At 51.0% G+C, this 26,958-nt stretch overlaps 1 protein-coding gene and 1 pseudogene across 4 annotated transcripts in view; both read right to left on the reverse strand.

The window, feature by feature from the left end:
• ZNF423 (zinc finger protein 423) overlaps positions 1–26,958 on the reverse strand; it is a 364,983-nt gene that overhangs the window by 10,673 nt on the left and 327,352 nt on the right. For all 4 annotated transcript variants that reach the window (XM_024349825.3, XM_054668363.2, XM_054668362.1 and 1 more), the window contains 2 exons: positions 23,930–24,061; positions 22,191–22,306 (listed from right to left, as the gene is read on the reverse strand). In XM_024349825.3, coding sequence (XP_024205593.1) covers positions 22,191–22,306; positions 23,930–24,061 — 248 coding nt within the window. The remainder of the gene's footprint in view (positions 1–22,190; positions 22,307–23,929; positions 24,062–26,958) is intronic.
• Positions 1,572–17,819, reverse strand: LOC134808789 (A disintegrin and metallopeptidase domain 3-like; annotated as a pseudogene).

Genomic DNA, 26,958 nt, shown 5'->3' on the forward strand with positions numbered 1-26,958 from the left:
CTTTGTCAAGAAGAGGCAGCACTTGTCAGCTCTAGGCAATGACTGCCACATGCGAATATAGGCCCAATGTTGCTTCCAGTTTTGCAAGAAAACTGGAAATTTAGATTTGTTTAAAATATCAACTTTCTTAGAGGAATGCTTATACACTGTTGGTGGGAATGCAGATTAGTTCAGACACTGTGGAAAGCAGTTTGGAGATTTTTCAAAGAACTAAGAATTGAACTACCATTCAACCCAGCAATCCCATTACTGCAGATGCATCCAAAGGAAAATAAGCATTCCACCAAAAAGAAACATGAACTCATATGTCCACTGCAGCACTATTGACAATAGCGAAGACATGAAACCAACCCAGGTGCCCACCAAGAGTGGGTTGGATAATGAAAATGTGGTACATATATATATCATGGAATATTATGCATCCATAAAAAAGAATAAAATCATGTCCTTTGCAGCAACATGGATGCAGCTAGCAGCCATTATCCTAAGTGAACTAACGCAGACACAGAAAACCAAATACCACATGTTCTCACTCATAAATGGGGGTTAAACACTGTGGTGCGCACAGACATAAAGTTGGGAGCAATAGAAACTGGGGAATAAAAGAGCTGGGAGGGAGGGAGGGGACAAGGGTTGAAAAACAACCTATGAGGTACTATGTTCATGACCTGGGTGATGCATTCAGTCATACCCCAAACCTCAGCAGCATGCAATATACCCATGTAATTAACCTGCACATGTATTCCTGGAATCTAAAATAAAAGTTGGGGGAAAAAGGAAGTAAAATAAATCCATAAACTTTCTTGATGTTTAAAGTACTATGCAAGCCCAAGAAAACATATCTGCAGGTTGAATCTGGCCCTCGGGCCACCAGCTTGAGACCTCTGGGGTTGATGAGGGCCTCTAGAAGCCCCAGACACCCTGAAGTGAGGTGGGGAGTGGTGTCATTAGGCAGCAGATGGCCCAACATTAGTTGAATCCTCAGCCAAGGGACTGGGATGTGGGACTCGGTGTGGCTAAGTTCTGACGAAGAGGGTAAGGGTAGAAGATGAAGTTCTGTTAAGACAGAACCATCCATATGTCCTGGGTTCTGCTGCCTCATGGGCATTCCCACCCAGCCAGCCCAAGTGTTTCTGGGTGCGCCAGGTGCTGGCAAACCTGGGAGACCAAGGAGCATGTAAGGAGACCAGAAACTCCCACTTTCCTAGAGCCACCCAGGAGGCTCAATACGGCTGTCTCGGGGGTTGTCCGTGGGCTATCTGGAGAGACAAGCGCCAGAGTTTGCCACATGACCGCATTCAAAAATCTGGACCATAAGTAACCCCCACACCTTCCTTGCTTCAAAGGACCTGAGATCCCTCCCTTCTACCCTCCACAGTGTCCCATGGGGAATAGGAGAGGCCAGGCATGGTAGAGGGGCAGCCCCTTGGGGTGCTTACGAAAGCAGCCTCCCAAGGCAGCGTTCCTATTACTGTGCACACACCACTCTATATGCATGCACACACACAAATACTCTAGATACACACACACACACCTGCCCCCCTCATGTGCCCACCCTCCCCACACACGGATACCCCCCAATCCCATGTGCCCACACACATAGGTCCCCACAATCCCATGTGCACGCATACACACACACACACACACACACATATGGATGCCCCACAATCCCATGCACACTCACACACACACGGATACCCCACAATCCCATGCACACTCATGGACACCCCACAACCCCATGCAGGTACACACTCATGGATACCCTCGAATCCCCCCCCAGAAACACACACACACACCCCAGTCCTGACACTAACCATGTAGTGCTAAGCGGTCAGAGGCCAGTTACTTTTACTTTGGCCTTCTGTCTACCCTGTGCGGCTAATCTGCCCCACGTTCACCCCACTGCTGGGTCCCTCCAGCAGCCCCACCTGCCTAGGACGCAAGGGCCCCTTGAAGGCCCCCTTCCTGGCAAAGGAAAGCTGAGAAAACAACGTGAAGCACAGTCCGGGTTGTCTCCTCGAGGAGGCAGAGCTGTAGAAGGGTTTCTGCTTTTTAAACTCCCTGGCGGGTCCCACCCACACCCGGAACACATCCAGACTCTGACCACAGCCCAGATGGCCCTCCATGGTCTGGTTCTCGCTGGCCCACAGCCTCAGCCACCACCTTCTGCCAGGCCCCCAAACACCGCAGCCCGGAAGCCCCTCCCCCTCCCAGCAGCACTCCTGCTATCCAGAGTGTCCCCCACACCCCAGTTTTCCTGGGGCTTCTCCACATCGGAGCCATCCTCCTGGAGCAGGCTTCCTGTCCGCTGACCACAGACTCCCATCACAACATCGCTCTGCACCTTGCAGAGGTTTCAACTCTGCATGTCCTGCAACTTGCAGTGACCTGGTTGTTGACGCACCATGGCCAACTGCCCCTCATGACACCATCAGTGCAACAAGACAGGGACCTTGTCTCAGCTCTCCACTGTACCCCATTAGCTCAGAGCCTGTACTTGGTAAAAACTCAACGAGTATTTCTGAAATGACAGCCTGCAAGCTACTGTAGCAAAGCCAGGCCTCCACTGATAGGGTCAAGGGAGAAGAAGAAAAAATACAGTTGCCCCGCTCCACTGTCTTCCCCATAACCCTTGCCCTGGCCATGCCCAGAGCAGGTTATACCTTTTTCTTAAAGCTGGGATGGATCCTTTGAGGACACTAGGCCAGGTGGAATGAATTATTTTATGATTTCTCTTGTATGAGGTGCCTAAAACAGCCAAATCATAGAGATGGAAAGTGGAACAGTGGCTGCTGGGGGCTGGGAAAAGGGGAAATGGGGAGTTAATGTTTAACAGGAACAGAGTTTCAGATGGGAAAGATGAAAAAGTTCTGGAGGTAGATGGTGGTGATGATTGCACAACAGTGTCAATGTGCTGAATGCCACTGAACCAGCACTTAAAAGTGGTTAAGATGGTAAATTTTATGCTATGTGAATTTTTACAATGAAAAACAGGCCAGGCACAGTGGCTCACACCTGTAATCCCAGCACTTTGGGAGGCCAGCACTTTGGGAGGCCAAGGTGGGCAGAACACTTGAGGCCACGAGTTCGATACCAGCCTAGCCAACATGGCGAAACCCCATCTCTACCAAAAATACAAAAATTAGCTGGGCATGGCAGCGTGTGTCTGTAATCCCAGCTACTTGGGAGGCTGAGGCAGGAGAATCGCTTGAACCCAGGAAGCGGAGGTTGCAATGAGCTGAGATTGTGCCACTGCACTCCAGCCTGGGTGACAAAATGAGACTCTGTTACCACCACCAACAACAAAAAAGTGGGCAGGATCTTAGAAGGTAAGAGAAAGGGTTGCTGCACCAATAGCTAAGACACTCAGCAACATTCCTGGCTGGAAGGTGCACAGATCATAGCAGCCCGAGACATCCTCAGCTGGGTGGGAGGGAGCCACAGCATCCCAGGACAACATGCCACCAGCTGAGTGCAAGCAGAGGGGCTTTCTCTGTGCTGCTGGGGCTGAGCCGTCCACTGTTGTCTACAGTGTGGCTCCCAGTGCCAGCTAGTGGAAGAACAGAAGACCTCAAGAGACTTGTGGAACTGGGAGCTCTTTCCCCTATGGAAAGGCCTCACCTGCAGTCATAGGCCAGTCCAGCAAAGGGGGCCCTGATGGCTTACAAATGCTGCAGGAAGGAAGTGTCTGTGTTTGCTCTGGCAGGGCAGGTGGGAGGCAGGAAGGTGAGCACAGGGCACACCTACACATGACATGTTTTGCCAGGTTGGAAAAAAATAAGTGGGAGAAAATTTTTTCTGACTCTGCAAGCCTTTACCACTTTAAATATTTATTCATCAAAATATGATGAGAAAACCAAGATCCACATAGAGTCACCATATTCCACAAACCAAAAATCAGGACAAACAGCCAAGAGCTGGGATGGAGTACTTGAAATCAGGACTGTACTGGAAAATCTAGGTCACACGGTCACTAATTATACAGAACACATATGTTCAGGTCCCCAAACTAACCCAGTGCTTTTAGGATTTGCAAATGACATAAGGAAACTTTGATCGTGTCCATTTTTACTTTCTTCCAAATTTTTGTTAAAAGGAAAACTTTCCTGCATCCTCAAAATTTCTAGAAAATTAAGTCCTACAGACTAAGAACTGTTCTGGCGGATATTCTGAGGGGGCCTCCTCAGAAAACATGGCCCATCAACCCCCAAGAATGGCCCCCAGCCCCTCATGGCCCAGCCCCCTTGCTGACAGACCCCCAGGCTGCAGGGCAGAAGCTTGTAAGGATGGACCTAATTTGCTGTGATAAATTGTGTGCACGCACCAGTGATCAAAACTGCAGCTGAGACCGATTACACTTTATGATTGTGACGGTTCTTGGGAAACACGTAGGTGTACACCCTTGCCAGTCCAGAGAGGGAGTCCAACCTGGCACCCAGCAAAGGGTGATCCCGTCACCCAGAAAGGCAGGGCTCCATGGGCTGCCCACTCTTTGGAAGCTGGTCCCACTGATGAGGCTGAAGAATGCTGTGGCCTGGCCTCAAATGCCTTGTCTGCCCTCTCATACATACCCAGCCTCCAACCAAACAGTGGGCACATTGTCACTGCCCAGATACCTGCCCCACAATGATCAAGTGGGTCTGCCCTGTGCCCCCCACTTCTATCACCAGGCAGAAGTCACTGGTTTTCATAATGCAAACCAAGAATTATCTATATCCCCAGTCTGTCCCATCCCACTCATCTCACCAGAGGGGTGTGTGCTTTCGTGTGTGTGTGTATGTGTGTGTAGGTATATGCACAGTTTTAAAGTAAGGAGAGGGATAGGTAAGAGCGAAGTGTGAAATTAAGAGCACACGAAGAAGGCATCCGAAAAGCTGTGTGGTTCTTGACACGTACCTCACACTCAATACTGGAGGGTGATGATGGTGAAAGAACGTGTAGCTGGATGGATAGGGAGATGGATGGTAGATGATGGAGGGATGGATAAATGATGGATAGGTGGGTAGATGGGTATGGGGGAATGGATGGTAGACGGATGATGGACAGATGGATGGATGGGTAGATGGAGGAATAGGTAGGTGGAAGATGGATAGTGGATGAATTGGTGAGTGGGTGGATGGGTGGATAGATAGGTGGGTAGGTGGAGGAGTGGGTGGATGACAGATTGATGGGTAGATGAATGAATAGATGGATGGATGGATAGATGAAATGGTGTGTAGGTGATGGACAGATGTATGGATGGATGGAAAGGTGGGTGGATAGATAGATGGAAGGATCGGTGGACAGATTGGTGAGTGGATGGATAGGTGGAGAGATGGGTAGGTGGACGAATGGGTAGGTGATAGATTGATAGACAGATGGATTGATGGATGAGTGGATGGGTGGCTGGAGGATGGATGAGAGGATGGATGCATGGATGGATGGATGGGTGGATGGATTGGTGAGTGGATGGATGAGTAGATGGATTGGTGAGTGGATGGATGAGTAGATGGATTGGTGGGTGGATGGATAAATGTGTAGATGAATGGATGAATGGTGGGAGGAAGAGGAGTGCATGAATAAATAAGTGGGTAGGACGGTAAACGTTGATGAGTTGATGAGAAGACAATGGGCTTTGGAGATCAAATCTTGCCTTGGCTAATTACTGTCTTTCTGACCCTAGCCAAGTCACTCGCTTCTCTAAGTACTCCTTCACTCACCTGAAAAGTAAGACTAATAATATCTACCTCATTGCCTTGTTAGAAGCTTCAAGTTAGATAACATATGTAAAAGGTTTTATAACATGTAAAATGCTGTATGGACACTTAATAGGGTCATAACTAATACTAACCACAGGGCTTTGTCATCTCTGTCAACTAAAAAACATGGATGATCCCACATTTTTTTTGGTAGATACGGGGTCTCATTATGTTGTCCAGCCTGGTCTCAAACTCTTGACCTCAAGCAATTCTCCTGCCTCAGCCTCCCAAAGCACTGGGATTACAGGTGTTAGCCACCACGCCTGGCCAATACCACATTTTTGATGTGGCAGCTTCTGAGGCAAAGATGAGGAAACAAAGATGGCGCCACAGGTCAGGGCTGCAGCTGTCTAGACTATACCTCCAGGTGTGGCCTCAGCTGGGAAACTGGTCACTGCGCAGGAAGCAGAGAGCCTCACTTGCCTCCTCCGCTCAAACACTCAATCCCAAATGAGTAGAACACATTCCACACTCCCACCACAAGCCCCACTTCTCTCTGCCAGTATCCTACTTTAATGCCCAGGTCCCAAGCCTGTATTCAAGTCTACAAAATGGTGAGAGTCAAGAGCATTTCTAGTGGCCCCTAGAAGGTTGCAGAGGCACCAATGGTTGCAGAGGCACCAATGAGATAATAATTGCAAACTGTGAAGTGTTTCAATGGGGTTACAAACTCACAGTGCAAGTTGGTAGTAAGCCAGGTAAGGAAGGCCAGTTGTGGGCTGTGTTGAACCAGGAAGCACATCCCAGTATCCAAAGGGGTCACACAGAAATGTCGGCCAGGGGCTGCCAGGCCTGATTTATAGAAAAATCAATAAATCCAGCCATTTAGTGTGGTGGTGAAGAGGACAGAATCCGGGGCTGGTGGCCTGGGTCCAGCATTAACCAGCTCTGAGGCCTTGGGGGGTTAGTTGACCTCTCTGTGCCTCATTTTGCTTGTCTTCATATTAGAGGCATTGTGAGGATCAAATGTTTTTATGCCTACCAGTGCTAAGAACAATGCCGGGCACTCAAAAACCACTAGCTAAATGACTCTTTATGATGATGGAAATTCTCTGTTTTAAAACACAGACAACCAGCTAGGCGCATGGCTCATGCCTGTAATCCCAGCACTTTGGAAGGCCAAGGCAGTAAAATTGCTTGAGGCCAGGAGTTCTAGACCAGCCTAGGCAGCATAGTGAACCCTATCTTTACAAAAAATAAAAACATTAGCTGGGTATAGTGGTGTGCACCTGTAGTCCCAGCTACTCAGGAGGCTGAGGTGGGAGTACTGCTTGAACCCAGGAGTTCAAGGCTGCAGAGAGCTATGATCACACCATTGCACTGCAGCCTGAGCAAGATTCTCTTTCTTAAAAAATAAAAATAAAAAGTGAAAATAGAATATAGACAACCCTCTAAAAGTTCCACAATCCCCAGGCCATGGACTGTGAGTTTTCACCCTCTGCTCTATAAAAATGTTCAATGTTATAAAAACAGTGACTTTTCCTTGTGCGTCCCTTCTCCCCTATGTGAGGAGAGACCGGGTTAGATTGTTCTGGATGCTCCTGAAGTCAGGGAGGGCAGGGGCAGGCATGGTTCCTTATCCTACTGGAAATCCCCTCCCTGCCCTAGACAATTTTAGCATCTTGCTCCTCACCTTCCACCACGCTTCCCACCAACGCTGTATTTTATTTACCCTAGAACCCCAAAGAGCATAAGATGCTCCAGTATTTTATGTATCACAACAAACAAAAAATATGACCAATTAAACTACAGCACACAAATGAGGTATTGCAACTTAATGTAAGAGAGGCTCTAAGGAGGAAAGCTGTGTATCTTAAAATACAACCGTGAAATAAGGCAACAGCTCCCGTATACTGAGCTCCTACCATGTGTCAGAAACTGGACTCTCTGCTCTTTATATATTATCTTTACTTCTCCCAGTTGTTCCCGTTTGACCGATGAAGAAATTGAGGCTCAGAAAAGCAAAGTGGCTCGCTAAGTCGTCTAGCTGGTAAGAGGTGGTACATAGATTTTAGCCCAAATGGCCCTGTCCTAGGATGACTACCTCCTTCCCTCTCACTGTCCCCTGCCACTCCCATCCCTGCTGTCCCCTGGGATGCCTAAAGGAGACACCAAACTGAAACTGTCACTTTCCCTTGCTCATATTGCAGCCACACAGTGAATCTCAATGCAGCCCCGGACAAGCCCCAGTCCGTCCGTGATTGATTCTGTCTAAACTTCAGAAGCAGAATGAGTGGAGCCACGTTCATTATTGACACAGCAAAATTAATTTTCTGCCATCTCCTCTTCCCCATGCCCAGCCCCCAGCACCTCGCCTCTCCTATGAGTATTGGCGCACGGCTGCTGACGGGTGCTCCTGAAATGCCAACTTGCATTTCTCATCATTAATTTCTTTGTAAATGTCATTAGTAATTGTTCCTGCTTGACCAAAGAGTACAATCCAGGCTTCCACCCAGAGCACCCTGGTCTCTCGTTGATGGGGGCTAAGACATCCCCAGCCATGCCAGACCCCAGCCTCCTGATGCAGGCAGCCATCCCCGCTCCCAATAAGTCAGGATCACAGGCTGCTGTATCAAGAAAGTTCTGACACAAATGGAGTTCAGTAACACAAAACCTCCTGCCCTTGGTGTTAGGACAATGGTTGTATGTTCAGGCTGCCTGGGTTCAAATCTCATCTCTGCCCAACTATGCCTCAGTCTCCCCACCTGTGAAACGGGGATAACAGCAGCACTGGCTTCATAGGTTTGTCCTCAGAATGGGAAAATCAAGGCAAAAGGATTCCCTTAGTGCCTGGTTGGTGGTGGTGCTACCATCGTCCTTCACCTTGCCTCTTACCACCAGGGTTGCAGGTTCAGCTCTGCCACTTACCAGCCGTGGGACACGACATCAAGCGAGTGGCTTAAACTCGCTGTTGAGCCTGCTTCTCCCATCTGTGAAAGAGGGACAGTGATATCCACATCAACTCTGCCAATTCCACCTCAGATGTTGCCTCCTCCATGTGGCCTTCCTAGGGGACCAGGCACCATGCTCGATGATTTACAAGCATGATGCTGCATCCCCACAGTAACCCTCCAAGAGGGGCACTGGCAGCCCACTGTCCAGGTGACGACAGTGAGTCACCGTGAGGGAGGTCACATGCCCAAGGTCACATTGACAAAGCAACTCTGAGGCCCCCAAACCTCATTTCTGGGGGGTGGATGTTGACTGTGCTCCTTGTCCCTAGAAGGCCCAGGACACAGGCCTGAACCCTTCGCCGCAAAGCAGTAAAAATGAGGCAGTGCTTCCTGAGTGCTGCGAGGGACCTCACAGCAAGCCCTTCCCGTGAGTAGCTTCTTACGACCTCACATGAGTGTGTCTCCTTGTCGTAAATGGGTAAACTGAGACTCCCCATGTGGGCAGAGCTGCCAGGAAAGCAGAGCTATGAGCCCAGGTGGTCTGACAGGAGTGTCTGTGTCTGTGTCTATGTCTGGGGTCACCCCCTCAGGCCCCAAGGCCCCATGTCTTCCCGTGTGAGAGGCTCCCTCTTTGTCTGAGTCAATGCGGGGCAGGGCTTACAGGGTGCAAACCTCTGTGGATGTGGAGCCGGTGAGGCGCCGCCACTCGCAGTGTTGTCACTGTTACTAAGAAACTGAAGGCATGTGGTCCCGGCTGAGGCAGCGCCGGGGAGGGGTTCGGCTCACCACACACACAATGGCCACCGGCCTGAGGCTCCTGGCAGCTCCCCCGTGCCCATCTGTCGAGATGGCATGGTGCCCTCTAAAGTTGGTTGGCCCCCCGCCCTAGGGCATGAATGACAGGCTCCAATGGGCAGCCGGGCAGCCGGAGGCTGATTCCAAGTGCCATCTCTGCCTGGAGCTGGGCCTTGAGGGGAGGCCCCCCAGTCCCCACCTGGGCCTTCACACACTTCATTGCTCAGGCGAGCTGACCCTCAAGGCTCACGAGGGTATCTGAGCACAGCTGGGCACAGACTTCTGTTTCAACACTACCCCTCCGGTGCCCGCTCCTCACTGCGCCTCTGTGGTGACCAGGGAGAAGCCATTGCTCACCCAGGGCTGTCCAGACCAGCGACAGTATCATGCCCCGGGAGCTGCATGCAGCCTCCATGTCACCCTCTGGAACGCCTGCCTCGCTGGGAGGTGAGGCCCACTTCGAGACCCTGCACCCAGAGACCTACCCTTGGCTTCTAAGGGCTTTGAGAGTCATCTCCAACCCCACTGCCTCAGCCCGCAGGCTGCGAACACAGGCACTCATGTCAGACTGCCTGGCCTCACATTTCTCTCTGCTGGCAGCTATGTCCACATGGGGAGCCTCAGTTTACCCATCTATGACATGGACCTCATGCGTGAGGTCCTAAGAGGCTACCCACATGAAGGGCTTACAGTCAGGTTCCCAGTAAGCACTCAGGAAATGCTGTCTCATTTGTACTACTTTGGGGTGAGAGGCTCAGGCCTGTGCCTTGGGCCTTCTAAGGACAAGGAGTGTTGTCAGTGTCCACCCCAGACTTCTCCCAAGGCAGACCCCAAACTGCCACACATGGCCCCTCAGGAGACACAGCTGCCTCCAGTAGTGGCAGCAATAATAATCATGTCAATGACAACAGTGATGATGATGATGATGATGCCACACCTTATTAGGTTGGGAACACCCTTGCCCCACTTGACAGTAAATAAACCAAGGCTTAGAGACACAGACCAACTGTGCTCGTAACACAGTAACTTACAGGGAGCAAGGGCAAAGCTCAGGCTCCACAGTGCCCCTTAATGTCACATGGGGGCCCAACTGTGGGGCTCTGTTGTGTGTAGCACTTATGTTGTATTTAGTATGTAGTATGAGTGATATGGTATGATGCAGCACTATACTATACTGTATTATATACTATACCATATTACATCACATTATATTATATTCCACAAACACATAAGAAAAATTCTGTTTGTCCTTATTAGCTTACTTTCCCCTCCCTGCAACATGTGAGGGGCTTAGTCTATGCCTCTGTTTGTCCCCAGCACCTATGCACAGCTGGCACAGATCAGGTGCTTAGTAAACACTTGCGGGCTAGATTGAGCACGTCCACACATGATTGATTGAATGAGTCAATGAATGCATTAACAGAAAGCCCACCACCTCCAGACCACAGGCAGGGCAATGACTAGGGCTCACCAACCTTTGACTCTGACCCAGACCCAATGCTGGGAGCTTTTCAGGCATCACTGCCTTCAGCTACCCCAGTACCAAACAAAGAAGGGCTCTTCAATAACCCTGGTCTCTTGAAAGCAAGAGAATGCCGGTGACTTGCTTATGGTCATGGAGCTGCTTGGTGGCAGGGCTGGCATCTGAGGCCAGACTGTGAGCTCCACAGCATGGGCATGGCATCACCACAACATGTGGTCACATTAAGTAGAATTCAGGCTGTGCTGGGCTCTGGTTTCCTACCCTAGTGGGGAAGGCAGGAAGCATAAAGTGATCCTATTGGAAAAGGGCCACAATGACCCTCAGCAATCCTTCTATCCTAAATGCTATAAAGTGCTTTACACATGCGAACTCCATCTTCACAACAACCCGAGGCGGCAGGTCTTACCCCATTTAACAGATGTGGAAACTGAGCCCAGAGAAATACAACATCTGCAGTAGGAAATAATGGGCGGCTGGGCACGGTGGCCCATACCTGTAATCCCAGCACTTTGAGAGGCCGAGGCAAGTGGGTCACTTGAGGTCAGAAGTTTGAGACCAGCCTCGCCAACATGGTGAAACCCCTGTCTCTCCTAAAAATACAAAATTAGCCAGGCATGGTGGTGGGCACCTGTAATCCCAGCTACTCGGGAGGCTGAAGCAGAATCACTTGAACCCGGGAGGCGGAGATTGCAGTGAGCCGAGATCGTGTTACTGCACACTCCAGACTGGGTGACCGAGTGAGACTCTGTCTCAAAAAAATAAAAAAGAAAATAATGGGGATTGGGAGACTTCGGGGGGTCAGCAGCCAGCCCAACTCTCAGCCCTCCCCAGGCTCCTGGCCTCACAAGTGGCTGACTCCAGCGTGAGCAACAGGTTCTCACTCCCTGGAACCACCACTGGGTGTCAGCCAGCAACTTCAGGCCACACCCATCTGGGCCCTGGTCTCCCAGCAGAAGTCAGGTTGACAAGGACGGGGCCATCTCTAAAGCAGGAAGGAGGAAGATGCCGCTACTCACAGAAAGCGCAGCCAGAGTCAAATGCTAAGTATGTGCCTAGAGCACTTTTGATTTTTAATTATTATTAGTTATAATTATCTGGCTGGATCCAACAGCAGCAGTACAAAGAGACAAGGAAACTGGCTCTTTGGTTACCCATCTTATAAGGACCAGGGATTTTAAAAATGGGCTCCCGGAATCTGTGGGTTTCCCCTTCTTCCTTTTCCCCCTTTCCTGCTTGTGTTCTCTTTCCGACTTTCCAGGAGCTCAAAAAATATGTTAACACATATGGGGATGGATGGATGGATGGATGGATGGATGGATGGATGGATGGATGGATGGCAAAGGGTGTCTTCACTCTCCAAAAACTCACGTCAGAGTGGAGAGTTTGGTGTAGACGTAGTGACTTACAATCCATATGGCCAACGGAATCAGGGGGGTTAAACCAAGGGCTGGAGAAACCAAAGGAAGGAGAATCCGAGAGGCTTCTCAGGGGAGGAGGCACTGGAGCTGGGCTGATGCATTAAGAGAAAGAAAGGGTACTTCCTGCAGGCAGATAGGCAGGTGTACGTGCATCTAGGAAGCCCCATCTTGATCTCACTGGGTAGGCGATGCGAGGCCAGCCCAGGAGAATAACGCAGGAAGGCAGTGGCCGTCTGTCCTGCTTGCCCCTCTAGTCCCTCTGCCTTTTTATTCTGTTCTGCGAACACCCCAAATCTGCTTGGGCCTCAGATACTTGGTACTGGCTCTTCCCTCTCCTGGAGGATCCCCCAGCTCTTCCCCACACTGGCTCTGCAACCTCCAGGATTGAGCTGAAATGCCAGCCTTTCCTGACCACCCAACACACACACACACACACACACACACACACACACACACACGCACATGCGTACACACACACGCACAAGCACGCACACACACACATGCACATACACACACCACTCTCCATCACAGTACAGCGTTTTCACATTCTGAAATCCCCTAGTTCATGTATTTACTGACTTATCATCAGTGTCTCCCAAAGCATGTCAGCTCCATGAGAATAGAAACCCTGTCTCCTTGTTCCCAGTTCTGTCTCAGGCTCCTGAGGTGGTGCCGGGAGTAGGTACTCAGTAAATGGAATCAGGGCAAGGGCTGAATCAAATGTTCTCAAGGGCTAGGAAGGAAGGGTCCCAAGGGAGCTGAGATCCCGCCCCTGTCTCAGAGAGCTCTCCCTCTGGCCGGGTACCAGGACCCAGCCTGGCAGAGCCCGGCTCACCCTATCGGAAGGGCTCCGGGTTGCTTGTTAGAATACCTAGCTCTGCTTTTAATCAATTGTAATCATTTAGCTGGAAGCAGCATGATTAGGCACACACAAGCAAACAGCATGAGCTAATCCTTTAAATGCACCCGCTCAACGCTGGGCTGGCCGCTTTGCCACCGCGGGCCTGGCTCACGGAATCACTTCCTGCAGCCCCTGGCTTTGTCAATGAGGGAGTCAAGATTCCAGGGCGTGGCGCTGGTCCAACACCCCAAAACCATCTTCATCAAGGACATGTGCACGTGTGCGTGCACACATACACGCGCTGTGAACTCTGACATGCCCTGGCAGGCAGTGCCCCACAGCTCCAAGATCCCAGAAGTTCTATGTCTAAAAAGACGTCTCTCTAGTTCAAGTTCTATTCCCCCATGACAGGACCAAGCAAGTCATAAAGGGGAGAAAGGTGGCAGCACCATGAACCTGAGGTCTTAGGAAGTCCCTATCTCCGTGACAAGAATGAATCCTTCCTCTGGGGAGAGGAAGCCCAGCCTAAGCCAAACCCATCCTGATGCTCATTTGCAAGCAACAGGGTTTGTAGGGTCCTGGCCTCGAGCTGCAGCCTGGCAAACGTGGCCATGCACAGCCCTGGCCCCGCGCGCACAGGCCCCATGGCGTTCCCAGCTGGGCTCACCCAGGAGCAATTTTTTTTGCATCCCCTGTTACTGCTACTTGTGCTACCTGCTTGGCCCAACTACTAAAATAGTTTCTGGGTCCCCTGACAACGAAAGCTTTTTATAGTTCAGCACTGCAGGCCTCATTTAAATCTATTAGCTCATATAAATGGCAATTTATTTAAACTTTGGAGGGTTTCTGTTTGCCTTGGTGGCAAAGACAATCCAGCTTTATGTGTGGCTCTGCCATTTGCAAATGACCCTTGGCAAACCGCTTAACTTCTCAGAGCCTCAGTTTCTGTATCTGTAAATGGGGATGAGAGTACCTTGTTCATAGGGCTGTACACAATCCATGCAAAGTGCTTAGAACAGAGCCTGGCCCGCAGCACAGACCTAGGGCCCAGGGGTGAAGGCCATGAGAATTGTCTCTTGTACAATTTCAGGGGAGCTTGTCCACTGTCTAACTCCAGCCCTGTATGGCTGGTAAGCCGCACATGACCCTCATGCACGCATCCCCACAGTGAGGATGAAGAACAGGAAGCAGCAAGGCTCTTAGGATGGGGAGATGGAGGCACCATCCGTGCCCAGTGTCTGTGGGCACAGAGGTGCCCATGGGGATGCAGAGACAGCTGGGCTGGTGGGCAGAGGCGACCCCTCCCCTCAGGTTGGCTAACCGCTGGCATGGGGCCGATAGGGCCCCAGGCCTTCATCTGCTGAGGCCTGAGGCTGGGAATGTAAGGCCAACAGCTCTGACATTTGCGGACTGTCTTGCACCCCCAGTCAAATCTACATACCACCCTCCACGGCGCCCGGATGTGGCTCAGAAATAGAGGGTCCTAAGAAAAGAGCCCAGGTCAAAGGCGCTCAGAGAAGTGGGGGAAGGGGGACCCGAAGCCCCGGCCCTCTGGCCTCCATTCCATGCCCTTTATGCCCCGTCTCACTGCCCTGGGCACCTGGCTCCTCCCAATGCCCCAATGTGGGGTCTCCTGTGCCCACAGCCCTGAGGCTTGGTGGGATGCCACACAAGGAAGGACTTGGAGTCTCACTTTGTTCAAACTAAGGCTGGAAACCATGAAAGCAAAGCAAACTCCAAGGAGAGGGAATCCCCAAAGCCATCTGATCCTCAAACTGCCCAGAAGTCAATGTCAATAATAATCACAGGCAGCGTCTGCTACATGCTCTGTGTGCCAGCCACTGTGCCAAGGGCCTTTTGCAACTGAACTCTTAAGTAGGAACTACTCACACCCCTGCCTTACAGGTAAGGAAACTGAGGCTTACGGCTGGTGCATGACAGAGCAAGGTTTTAAATACGGAGCTGCCCTCACAAAGACTGGGCCGCTCCCTGCTTCACTCTTGGCAGCATTTCAGACACGTGCATTGTTTGCACACTTCTACCGACAGGGACCTCAGCACTTTCCATTTCTGGACAGTTTTCCCACACACTGCAAATGCGCAGTGTCCATCCAGGTCATGCACCCCTTCCCTGAACAGCACCCTGAACTTGCTGGTTGGTATCACATGATCCTACCCCCAGCCACAGCTCACTGGAGCAGGGTGGACAGCTGACCCAGGCTCACCTACCAGATTCCCCCTCCAGGGATCTAGCACCTGTTGCCTGAGGGCTGGCTGCCACCGCTGTCACTATCTCTGGGGTTTCCTGGGTGTTCCTTCTGGCTACCTGTGTCACCAATCCTCACACTAAATCCTCTCTGTTGAGCTACCTAGGGTGTCTGTCTTAGCAGAATTGACAGGAGCTGTGGAACCTTGACCACCTTCCTCCTTGTGCAGAGGAGCCCAGAAAGTCAGGCTGTAGAGAGAGAGGACAATAAAAGCCAGAAAGAGGCAGAAGGCAGGGACCAGGCAGTCTTAGAGAAGACAGAGTGTAGCTGCCTTATTTAAGTGACACTTGGCTCCGGGAATAGGGCTGCCAAAAACCCAACATTGCTTCCTGCTCTTAGCATCCAAAATCCACTCATGTCCCTACAGCTTAATTTCCCTTCTAGCTTGCGCCAACTGCAGAGAGTGATGCCTGAGCCATGACTATCCAGGACCAAAACCCCTGTTCTGAGTTGGCACCCACTGCCAAAAGTCTTGGAGCCACCTGCAGCAATAAGAACCCCTCCAGGACCCAGAGTTCTTAAAATGCTCGAAGACAACTGTCCCTGCATTTCTTCTGCAATCCATCCAAGTCTTGTCCTGGTTAAACAGACTTAGGATAGACTCCTGGAAGCACCTCGAGGTCAGACTGGATCCCCTACTGCCTGGGTTTTCAAGGTGTGGGGTGAGCGTGGGCAGGTGTATATGTGGGTGAGGGTACAGGTATATGGACAAAGCTTAGTCTCCCCTATTTCTTTTTTTCTTGCTTTCAAGTCATAGGATTTATTTTGTTTTGTGAAATTGAAAGCTTTAAGCCATAACAAAATGAGAGAAAACTTTTTTTTTTCATTGTTAGATCAGGCCAGTTAATGGTGAGTTTCTTGGTAATATCCTTTCTCCACCCTATGGCTTCGAAGTTATCACTTGGGCTACTTTAACTCTGTGACTCGTTGTTGTTCCTGCTGCTGTCTTCTGAGATAGATATGCTGCTTACTGTTCCCGCTTTGCTCCAAAATCTCTTCATTTTATTCCATTTAAGACTAACAATAGCAATTAAAATGAGCAAAGGTAAAAAAGAAATGTAGAAACTGATCAAAAGACCATTGTTTTTAGGAGCAGCACGTCGTTCTGGAAACAAGGTACACTTTTTTCTACCGTAAGCTAAAATCCATCATTAACACTTCCTCCTGGTGATGATATTGGCGGCTCACAATCTGGAGGAGTATAACCAGGTTCACACTGACAATGGAAAAGTTCATTGCAAGCCCCATTCTCTCCGCAATTTATGTTATATCTTGTTATATTTATGTCACTAAGATATTTGCATCCTTGGAATCTACATAACCTGTGTTGACCACATGCAGTTATAGCTTCTGCATAGGTCCCCCATTATTTTGAACCATTTCTTGCATGTGCAGACAAACATACATGACCCCCAAGGTAAGTATATTGTATATCAAAGTCTGTCATTGATACTGTTTCTGAATGTGTCCAGTGACAATCTTTCCACAAAGAATATCATAAAAATGACAATGGGAACCACAGTTTCCAAATTTGTCATTTAGAAAATTCACTTTTTCTGTACACAGAACACTAGCAGACTTAGAAAATTTTCCAAATAACTGTGCGCACTGTCTGTCCCTATCTCTGCATTCTCCTTTAAAGCAATATCTAGTCTTATTACTGCAGTATTCTAAATCAGCAGCTTTCACATCAGTTACACAAAACTCAGATGTTCCATTGCAAAAAAAAAAAAAAGTCTCCCCTATTTCTTCCCTGCAACTCCGACCTTCAGCCACTGACAACTACTGGTCTGTTTTCTATGGCGATATATTTTTACCTTTTTCCAGAATGTCATGTCAATAAAACCATACAGCATGGAACCTTTTGAGTACGGCTTTTGTCATGTGACATTTGAGATTTATCCATGGCACCAGGGACAGTGGCTCACGCCTGTAATCCCAACACTCTGGGAAGCCAAGGCGGGAGGATTGCTTGAGCCCAGGAGTTTGAGACCAGCCTGGGCAGTATCATGAGACCCCATCTCTAAAAATAAAAGTTAAAATTAAAAAATTAGCTGGGTGTGGTGGTGTGCACCTATAGTCCCAGCTACTCAGGAAGCTGAGGTGAAAGGATGACATGAGCCCCGGAGGTTGAGGCTGCAGTAAGCCATGATCACACTCCTGCACTCCAGCCTGGGTGACAGAGCCAGACCCCGTCACTTAAAAAACAAAACAAGATTCATTCACATTGTAACATGTATCTGCAGTTGCCTTTTACTGCTGAGAATGTACACATGACCTGTACCAATGTAACACATGACCCCATCTGTTACCCATCCTCCAAATAAGGGACAATGAGCAGGCCTCTGGTTTGGGGCCATGACAAAGCTGTTATCATCATTCATGTAGAGGTATTGGTGTGAGTGTAAATTTTCCTTTTTTTCTTGGGTAAACACTAAGAGTGGGATTACTGGGTCTAACGGTAAATGAATGTTTAACTTTATAAGAAACTGACAAATATTTTGTCACATGGCCATACCATCTTGCACTGCCACCAGCAATGTGTGAAAGTTCCTATCCCACCCTCATCAACTCTCAGCATTGTGAGTTTTTCATTTATGTGGGTGGCATCAGGCTATGGCTTTCACTTGCCCTTCCCTAATGACTAATGATGTTCATTTTCTTTGGTGAGACATCTGCCAAAAGATTTTTGCTCATTTTTTAGTTGTTCTGTGTCCCGTCTCATTATGGAGTTTTGAGAGTTCTTCATATAGTCTGGATACAAGTGCTTTATTCGATATGTGATTTGCAAATATTTTCTCCCAATCAGTGACTTTTCATTCTCTTAACCATGTCTTTCAAAAGCAAACTTCTTACATTTTGATTCAGGGTGTAAATCAGATAATATCTGTCCCCTGCTTGGTTTCCCATCATGATGGAGATAAAATCCAAAGTCCTTCACTGTCCTGAAAACCTTGCCATGATCTGGGCTCCATTGCCTCTGCCCCAATTCACTGTGCTTCAGCTGCACTCTGCCTTCTGTCATCCTAGCCCTGGCACCCAGTGGCCACAGGGCCTTTGCACTCATGGCTCTCTTCCACACAATACTGCCTTCATGCCATCGGGCCTCAGCTTGCATGCCACCTCCTCAGGGAGGCCCTCCCTGACCACACTTACCAAGGAGTGTCTGACTTCAACCTCCCAGCATGCTCTAGCCCATTATTTGGTTTTATTTTTTTCATGTCATTGGCTCTTATTGGAAAGTGCCCATCAATCCCCTAGAATGCAGACCCCGTGGGTATTTCTTCATCTTTTCACCACTGTCTTCTCAGGTGCTAGAAACAGGGCCTGGCACATCATGGGCCCTCCACATACTTGCTTCAAACAAATGAATAGGAAAGCTAGTTCCCTCTCATGTTCCTAATTATTCTGTTGTGAATCTGCAACAGTTTGTCTAAACTCCTTTGAATTAATCTCAGTCTTTTGGGCAGAGCCCTCCGAACTTGGAATCAAAGAGGACTCACACCTCCCTTATACTGGCAACTGTGCTCCTGTTAATGCATCCTAAGAAAACATTACGTTTGGAGGGAGACATGTCAATGTTGACAGAGACCAAGCCTGTCGTGGTTCAGTTCTACCTCCTATACTTCTATTCCTGCAGCAGCACTTCCTGGTCCTGCAGTGAGCTCAATCCTAAGCCTAGAATCTTCTCAAGACCTCTCAGCCCATAGTCCCTTGTGCCTGCAAATACCAGGTGCCTGGAATTTCCATGCATAACCTCAAACTACACATGGCCACAAGAAACCAGCAAGGATAGAACTCCAGCTGGCCTTGCCTCCTACTGCCCCACCCAAACCCCCAGCTCATTCCAAGAAACAGCACACTTGCCTGTTCCACCCAACCAGGGCCTTCCAGCCCCAGCTTCTGTGTAGGGACAATGAACACTCCAATGCCTGAAAAACCCTCCTCTCAAAAACGAGAAAATTGCTATTCAAGTTACTTAACGAGAGCCATTATTTCCATAGATTTGGCATTGCAACAACACTTCCGTATTTAAACGGTCTATAATTAAAATCATTAATTGCAGAAAATAGTGACTCGTTAAGGCTGTAATTTAGCGGTTTCTCAGTATTTGAGGATCTGACTTAAAGCTTAACGGGATGAGCCAGGGAACCACCAGCTCACATGAACTGCTCTCAGGTCAAGTGTGGCCCACAGCTCGAGATAGGTGGGATCGAAGCAAGATCCAGATTGAAAGCAGCAGCCTCCCTCCACCTCTGCACTTATGAGCTAGGCCCCCAGCCCAGTGACACCAATGAAGCTCAAAAACGTCAGGATGGGAAACCTTCTCTGGGAATAATCTCAAGGCCATCAGAGAAGAGACCTCTTGGCATTTGGGACAATGCAGGCGAGCCAGGCAGGAGCTGAGCAAGTCCAAAGTGTAAATAAATCGTAGTTTATATGCACTCACGGGTTTAAAAGAGGCCTGACCTGTTGGGCTATAGAAAGCCTCCTCTGTCAGGATACCCAGGCCTATTTTGGTAGCTGGGCCACTCAGGTAAGGCAGGTAGGATAAGGCGGCTGCATGGACTGCACTTGGGAGAGGGTGCGCATCCAGCACACGAGCAGGGAGGCTTCTTGGATGGCATCAACGCCTAGCTGTCACCCCACACATCCTAAGCACAGAGACATCAGCTCAGTTTGTGGATCAATGGGGAGACAGCAGTGGCATGGTAAGGGTCACTAGCTCAGTGGTGGCCTTTTGGAAGTGGAACCCCCTCTCTGGGCCAGGTCTGTATGATTGGTTTCATAACTCTGTCCCACGTTGTGACAATGGGATAAAGGCCTCATGTACAATACACAAATTTATGAGCACCGTAAGGATGAAAAGAAACAGGCTTTCCACCACACCAGCTGGGTGCTCCTCGGGGCCAGCCCTGAGCTCAGCCTACCTAGCCCTGGCATGGGGCCAGCCTATGGAAACAGGACTTGACCATCTAATGGTGAATCCCCCCGGTCCCCACACCCTCCAAGGGCCTGTTTGCATGTCCTCCAGGCAACAGCCACCACCAGCTGTGCAGACAGGCGGGCCCAGGCCTGGCAGTGTGGGTAGGCCACAGCACAGTAAGAAGGGGGCCCCCTACAACAGGCCACAGCTGTGCCCCTCTAACCCCAGAGAGGGAGGCACCACTGTGGCCATTCAAGTGACTCTGCATGGTGTAAGTGGCCCCAGCCTTGTAACCTGGGTGTGTGGGAGATTGCTGCATGCAGGTGCAGCAGTGGCATGGGGATGAGGGAGGGTGCTGCTGGGTGTGTAGGGTCCCCCCTGGGGGGCCAAACTGGTGTGTGTGAGTCCTTAGGGCTCCCTTCTCCTTCCAGGCAGAGGGTGGAATTCCCTGCCTCACCCGCTTTGAGGTTGGGCACGCCCGCGGGACTTACTCTAGTCAACACAATGTGAGAGAAGGTGGCGTGCATCATTTCCGAGGGGAAGCTTGAAGTGCTGGTACAGAAGTCACCACCTCCCTCTTCTCCCTGCCTCAGTGACTACGGAAACGTGGATGGGCATGGACCCTCCGTGGGCCTGGGTCACTAAGTGAATATTATGAACAGAGTCTCTTCCCCATCACCTGCTTGGATATGTCACATGGGCAACAAATAAACCTTTTGTTGAGGACACAGAGACCGAGAGGAGGTTTGTTATTGCAGCCTAACCTACCCATATCCTTCCCGACAGGCTCATTCTCGGTATGTGACATTTCGGCATGTCCGTCTGTGTGTATATGTGATATATCTGTGGACATGAGTGTGGTCCTTCTTTTGGGGGTGCAGTGTTGTGCTGCATGTGTGCGGTATTCCTCAGGGTGGATGCAGTGTTACTCTTTGTGACATCTCTGGGCATATACACTGTGATAGGAACTGTGTGCGTGCACCTTCCCTTTGTGTGTGTGATGCTATGGTCCAGGTACAGTGAATGTGAGATTTTTCTGTGTACGTGTGTTGCATTTCTGGTGGGCATGTGATCTCTCCAGTGTTGCAAGAATTTTTTGCAAAAACCAGTGGGAGAGAAAGCAGTTTCACTTGGGCACAGATCTTGTTCCTTGGAAAAACCAGTAACAGGTGAAATGGGGCCCCATGGGATTCCAAGGCAGGTGGCTGCGAATGCCTGGGAAGACCGTCACACCAGCTTCCTTTCCCAAGGTCCTCTCAGTTACCACAGGCTGGGGATGAGGATGCAAGGAAGTTGGCTGAGGCCCCTGTCCCTTACCTGAGGGCCACATCAGTCTTAGGACCTCTGGTGACTGCCTCTAAGCTGGGGCAATCGGGCACCACTACTCTTCTTTTCTGGCTTTTATGGACAAAACTGGAGGCTCCAAGGCCCCAGACCTAACTCCTGTCCCCACACAGCCCCAGGACCCAGCCACAAAGACATCATGGGCTTCTAGCCACAGAACCAAAGCTCAGTGAAATATCATTTTACAATAGAGGTAGGGAAATGGAATCCCCAAGAGCAGACAGGACTTGCCACGAAACACCTCAAATGTAAGCTTCTGACTCCTGCTCTGGGCTCAGCCGGTGGCAGTTGGTTCTTTTGAGAACGCTGGGCTGGCAGAGGCCAGGGGGCTGAAACTCCATGCCTGCTAGCCAGGAGGTCAGCCCCTGATTGCAGACCTGCCAGCATAAGACTCCACCAGCTTGCCTTAACCCTGAGACCGTCGGTGCTGACGGGGGAACCGAGGACCATCAGGCGGCGTGGTGCAGTGGATGTGGGCACCCACCTGCAGCTCGGTCTGGAAGAAGAACTTCTGAGGGCACTGTGAGCAGTCGTAGATCTTGTCCTCCTGCCCGTGCACGGCAAAGATGTGCTGCTGCAACTTGTTGGCCTGGACGAAGACTAGACACAGACATGGCTGTCAGGGCCAAGCTCAGGACACCAGCCCAGCCTCCTGTGGCAGCTGCCCCCACAACACTCGCAGGCAGGGATCACTGTGGCATAGGTACAGTCACCCAAACAGTGGGCTACTGGGAGTGTTCTTAGCACATACTAGAGGAGGCTCAAGTTAGATAAGCTGAGCTCCGGTACTTAGTGGCTGTGCAACCCTGGGTAAGTCACTTAACCTCTCTGGGCTCCATTTCCTCACTCAAAAAATGAAGATTATAATATGTCCCTAGCTGGGTGGCTGGGAGGATCAAATGGGATATTGACAAAGTGCTTAAAAGATGGCCTGCCACAGACAAATGAATGCTGTCTTCCTCATCCCCATCATCAACAGCCAGACACCTACAGGGGTGAGCTTCTTGAACCCCTCCCAGGCCTGTAGGACAGGTGCTATTATCCCCATTTTATACAAGAGAAAACTGAGGTGCCAGGAATGTTAAATGGCTTGTCCAAGGTCCCACCGCTAGCAAGTGGCAGAGCCTAGACTTGAATTAAATAAGCTCAGCACAGGGTCTTGTACAAGAAGTTGCTCAACCAACACAAATTCCTATTTTTATTGTTGTCAGCATCCTCGGGCCCCCACACAGAGGCCCCCATGTCCTGGGTTGGCAGACGGGCAGCTGGGGCCCTTCAGTGCCAGCCTCAGAGTGTGGCAGTGACAGATGGGTGGGGGCTCCTGCGATGAGGGGGAAGATGGCATCAGGGTGCTCAGGGGCTCTAGGGAGCCCCAGGGGTGTGTGTTTGGGGGATTTGCCCCAGAGTGGACACCCCTGGGCCTGGCATGGAGGAGGTCTAGCCCTGGCTTCCCAGTGGCAGGAGTTCTGAGGTGGCCCCAGCCCTGGGCGCACCCAGGAGGTGGCCCAGAGCAGCTGTGTGTCTGGGAGGTGAGCACTTCAGAGATACCCTCCTGCCAGGCGTCCTCCCCAGGGTGGGCTTCCTGCCGTGGCAGACAGCAGATGTCGGGGGAGGCAGGGAAGGCCAGGCTCTCCCACGCACACCGGCTGCCATCTGGGCAGCAGGAGGGGGCCGGCAGAGCCCCTGAGACTTGCCTCGGGCTGGGACAGCCATTCGCCTGGGCCGGCAGCCAGTCTGGGGGCTGGGAACTTGGCCGGCAGAGCTGCCCTTGACCCCTGCATCCTGGAGCATGGACGGGAGCTAGGTAGGCCAGGGAAGGGGGAACCAGGAGTATGTGAAGCTGGGAGCCCCAGAAGTGCTGAATAGAGCTCAAGGCTCGGGGAGACAAACACAGGGCCTGGGAGGGGAAAACTGCAGCAGAGTGTTGAGGCTGGGTTGGACAAAGGGCTTCTAGCTCCTGTGTGCAGAGGGCGAGGAGAGGGTGCCAACCAGCCTGCTGATGAGGAGAGGCCAGAGAGCACTGAAGGAGGGCGCGTGTCAGCTCTGAACTGAGGGACGTGGGGCAAAGGGCCTGTTAATCCCTCAGGGTATCCCCCATGGAGTCCTGGTCTATAACAGGCCTGCCAAGGAAAGAGGAAGAGCACACACTGGGATCCCGCAATGACAGGGCAGGGCTCCTGCGTTCATCTCTCTCCCCTGAGGGGCACAAGCTGGGTACCTTACCTGTGAAACACACGGGGCATTTGAAGGTGCCGCCCATGCCCTCGAAGCTGTGCTCAATGAGGTGACAGAGGAGCTTGGCCGGGGAGTCGAACATCTGGTTGCACAGCTTACACTCGTGGTTGATGCCTTCCTCTGCAAGGAAAACCCGTGACCAGTCAGTGACCAGCATGCCATGTCCCCCAGACAGGTGCTCACAAGGCCTCCCATAGACCCCAGCACTAACCCCCCTCCAATCCCCAGCACCAGGACTGGTGAAGGGACCGCAGACACCAAGACTCATCCTGGCTCCACATGGCCTCACCCCTAGAGGCTTACAGACCCCAGAGGACCGGCTCCAAATATGTGGCCCTTGGAGGTGCCATTTGCTGTGATTTCTCCTGCTGATCAAGCAGCCAGGTGTGCAGGCCATGGTCAACAGCTTGAGTCCCAAGACTGGGTCACTGTGCAGAGGCACGCAGGATGAGGTACAGGATGGAGAAGGTGGTCCAACCAGGATTTTAAAAAATCCAATCAAATATTTATTGAGCATGTACTATGTGCCAGGTACTTTGCTCTAAGGATTATTTAGGCAACTAAACAAATAATGTCTCTGCCCCCACTCTGGCGGTGGGGTAGACAGATGATAAACAAAATCATCAGCACATAATGCAGTGTCAGGAGGTGATGTGAATACGTGGCGAGAGCACTCTAGGAGAGGGGTGGGGGCAGGGCCCTGAGGTGGGTCCATGCCATGCTGGACAGGCTTGAAGCCCAGCATGGGAACACAGTGCCTGAGCTCAGAGGGCCAAGAGTGAGGTCAGAGAGGCCACAGGGATGCACAAGAAAAGCCCTGTCAGCCCCTGGAGGACTTTGGAATTTTACTTCGAGACTGACGGGCAGCATGGAAGATACTGCACCAAACGCTCTTTTTATTTGCTTTTCTTTTAAACAAATGGTCTATGCAGTGGATGATGGACAACAGGCAAACTCGCCATCCTGCTTCAGACCAGAACATAGCTCCTCCATCTCCCCACCTGGGAGCTGCTGAGACCCCAAACCTTCACCCAAAGGCGCCGGGGGACACAGAGTGCCTGAGCACCAGCCTTGCCAGTGTCGAGGAGGCTCAGAGCTCTGGTGCCCTCGCTCACAATCAAGCAGCAGCAGGTTCAAATTCTGGCTCCTCAGCCCCACACAGCATGCTGTGGGCACAAGCTCATGTGCAGTAAGATGGGGACAACCTGTCCTCCCTGCTTCCCGGGCTGCAGGAGGACAGAGGGGCCCAGGGGTCAGTGGTGGGGATGGGGAATCCCCTGGTTTGAGCCTCACATCACCTGGGGTTGGAATCCGTCCCTCCCCTTACTGGGTGATCTTAGGCAAGTCACACAACCTCTCTGTACCTCAGTTTCCTCTGTCTGAAACACTCCATAACAGCTTTTCTGTTATAGTTGCTATGAGAATTAAATGAGCTAATACATGCACAGGGGTCTGGAACAGACCCTGGCACACAGCAAGTGCTCAATAAGTGTTTACTGCCAGGCATGTCAGTGTTGGTGAGAGTATTATCTGGGACAGCCAAGGACACGGGTTCCCCTTTGGGCTCCCCCAGGGAACCAGCCTCACTGAAGGCGCCAGGTGCTCTGATTTGCCCTTAAAGGCAAGAATTAGGTAGCAGAGGGGTTCTGCTGGTGGCAAGACATGAACACAGATGGGCTGAGGCTCCTGGCGAGTCCCTGGGTCCCTAGGCCCTGGCAGGGGCTGGCAGAGACAGCAGGCATTCCCCCTGGCCCAGCCATCCCCCACACCCCCGGGCACCCCACCGCAGAGGCGCACACACACACGTGCACACACAGGTGGGCCTGCCCCACATAGCCCACTGGCTGGAATCTACCGGGTGTTTGTCATGCCCCTGGAGCCCTGGCAACTAGGCCACATACACCCGACAGAGACTCAAACAGATCTTCCATTTATACTAGCAGAAAAGGAATTCATTGACAAGTTTTGGGACACAGGGCAGGCTCAGCACGCTCGCCCCGCAGGCCCCACGCACGTCCTCCACCTCCCTTGGGGAGACGTTCATCATAATTAGAGATGGCCTCCAGTGTGGGGGGCTGCCTCAAAAGACCCCCCAATGCATCCCCTGCCCCCTGCACAAACAACATTGCCCAGTGCTGGCACAGGGTGTAGGATCAAGGAAAGAAAGAGACTCCACCCTTACATGTGACCTTATTAGAATGAGGACACCCCGTGGACATTAAGGAGGGAGGGGGTATGTGAGGTTGACAACTGTGCAGAGTTTTCTGTAAGAATAGTTTATAACATATTTCAGTCTCAGAAATAACCCAGCTTACTTGGAAAACTGCATTTCTGGGAAGAAGAAATGGGTTTGGAGAATTAGACCATTTACTCAAGTAACACAGCCAGATGGGGGCGGTGCAGAAGAGGATACAAAACCTTTCCTATATGCATGTACCCCCGCCATCGTACACCACCGCTAGGCAGCCTGCCCTGACTTGTACCCCTCATTGTACATGACCTCCAGGCAGCCTGCCCTGACTATTCCAGTTCATGAGCACACACACATGTGCACGCACACACACACACACGACTACTCCCTCACTAGGCACAATGACCCTTGATTCATGTAACCATGTGAGATTTTCTGGGCTTGCCTGCTGGAGGGGCTTGGAAATACAGAGGAGAGACGTCCCCAGGCTGGGCCCTCTCTCCCTGCCCAGCTAGGGGCTCTGGGGGCTGAGATGGCAAACAGGATTTACTGCTCTCTGCCGAGTGGGGGCCTTTAACCACTTGGCTGTGAATGGCGACGTGCCCATCTGATACACAAACACCGAGAGGACAAAGAAGCCTCCTGCAACTTATAAATCAGAGAAATCATGTCTGACAGTCACTTTCCGTTCTCCGAGTGCCGAGCAATTCATCAGCTGGTCCCCCCTGATTCATAGCCGCAGCTACACCCAGCACCCACGTTCATAAATATGTGCACAGTCAGGCAGCCCTGGAGCTGCAAGCCGTCCGGGGCCCAAACGGCTACC

Source organism: Pan troglodytes, chromosome 18 (genome assembly GCF_028858775.2).
Source record: "Pan troglodytes isolate AG18354 chromosome 18, NHGRI_mPanTro3-v2.0_pri, whole genome shotgun sequence".
Classification (NCBI taxonomy): Eukaryota; Metazoa; Chordata; class Mammalia; order Primates; family Hominidae; genus Pan; species Pan troglodytes.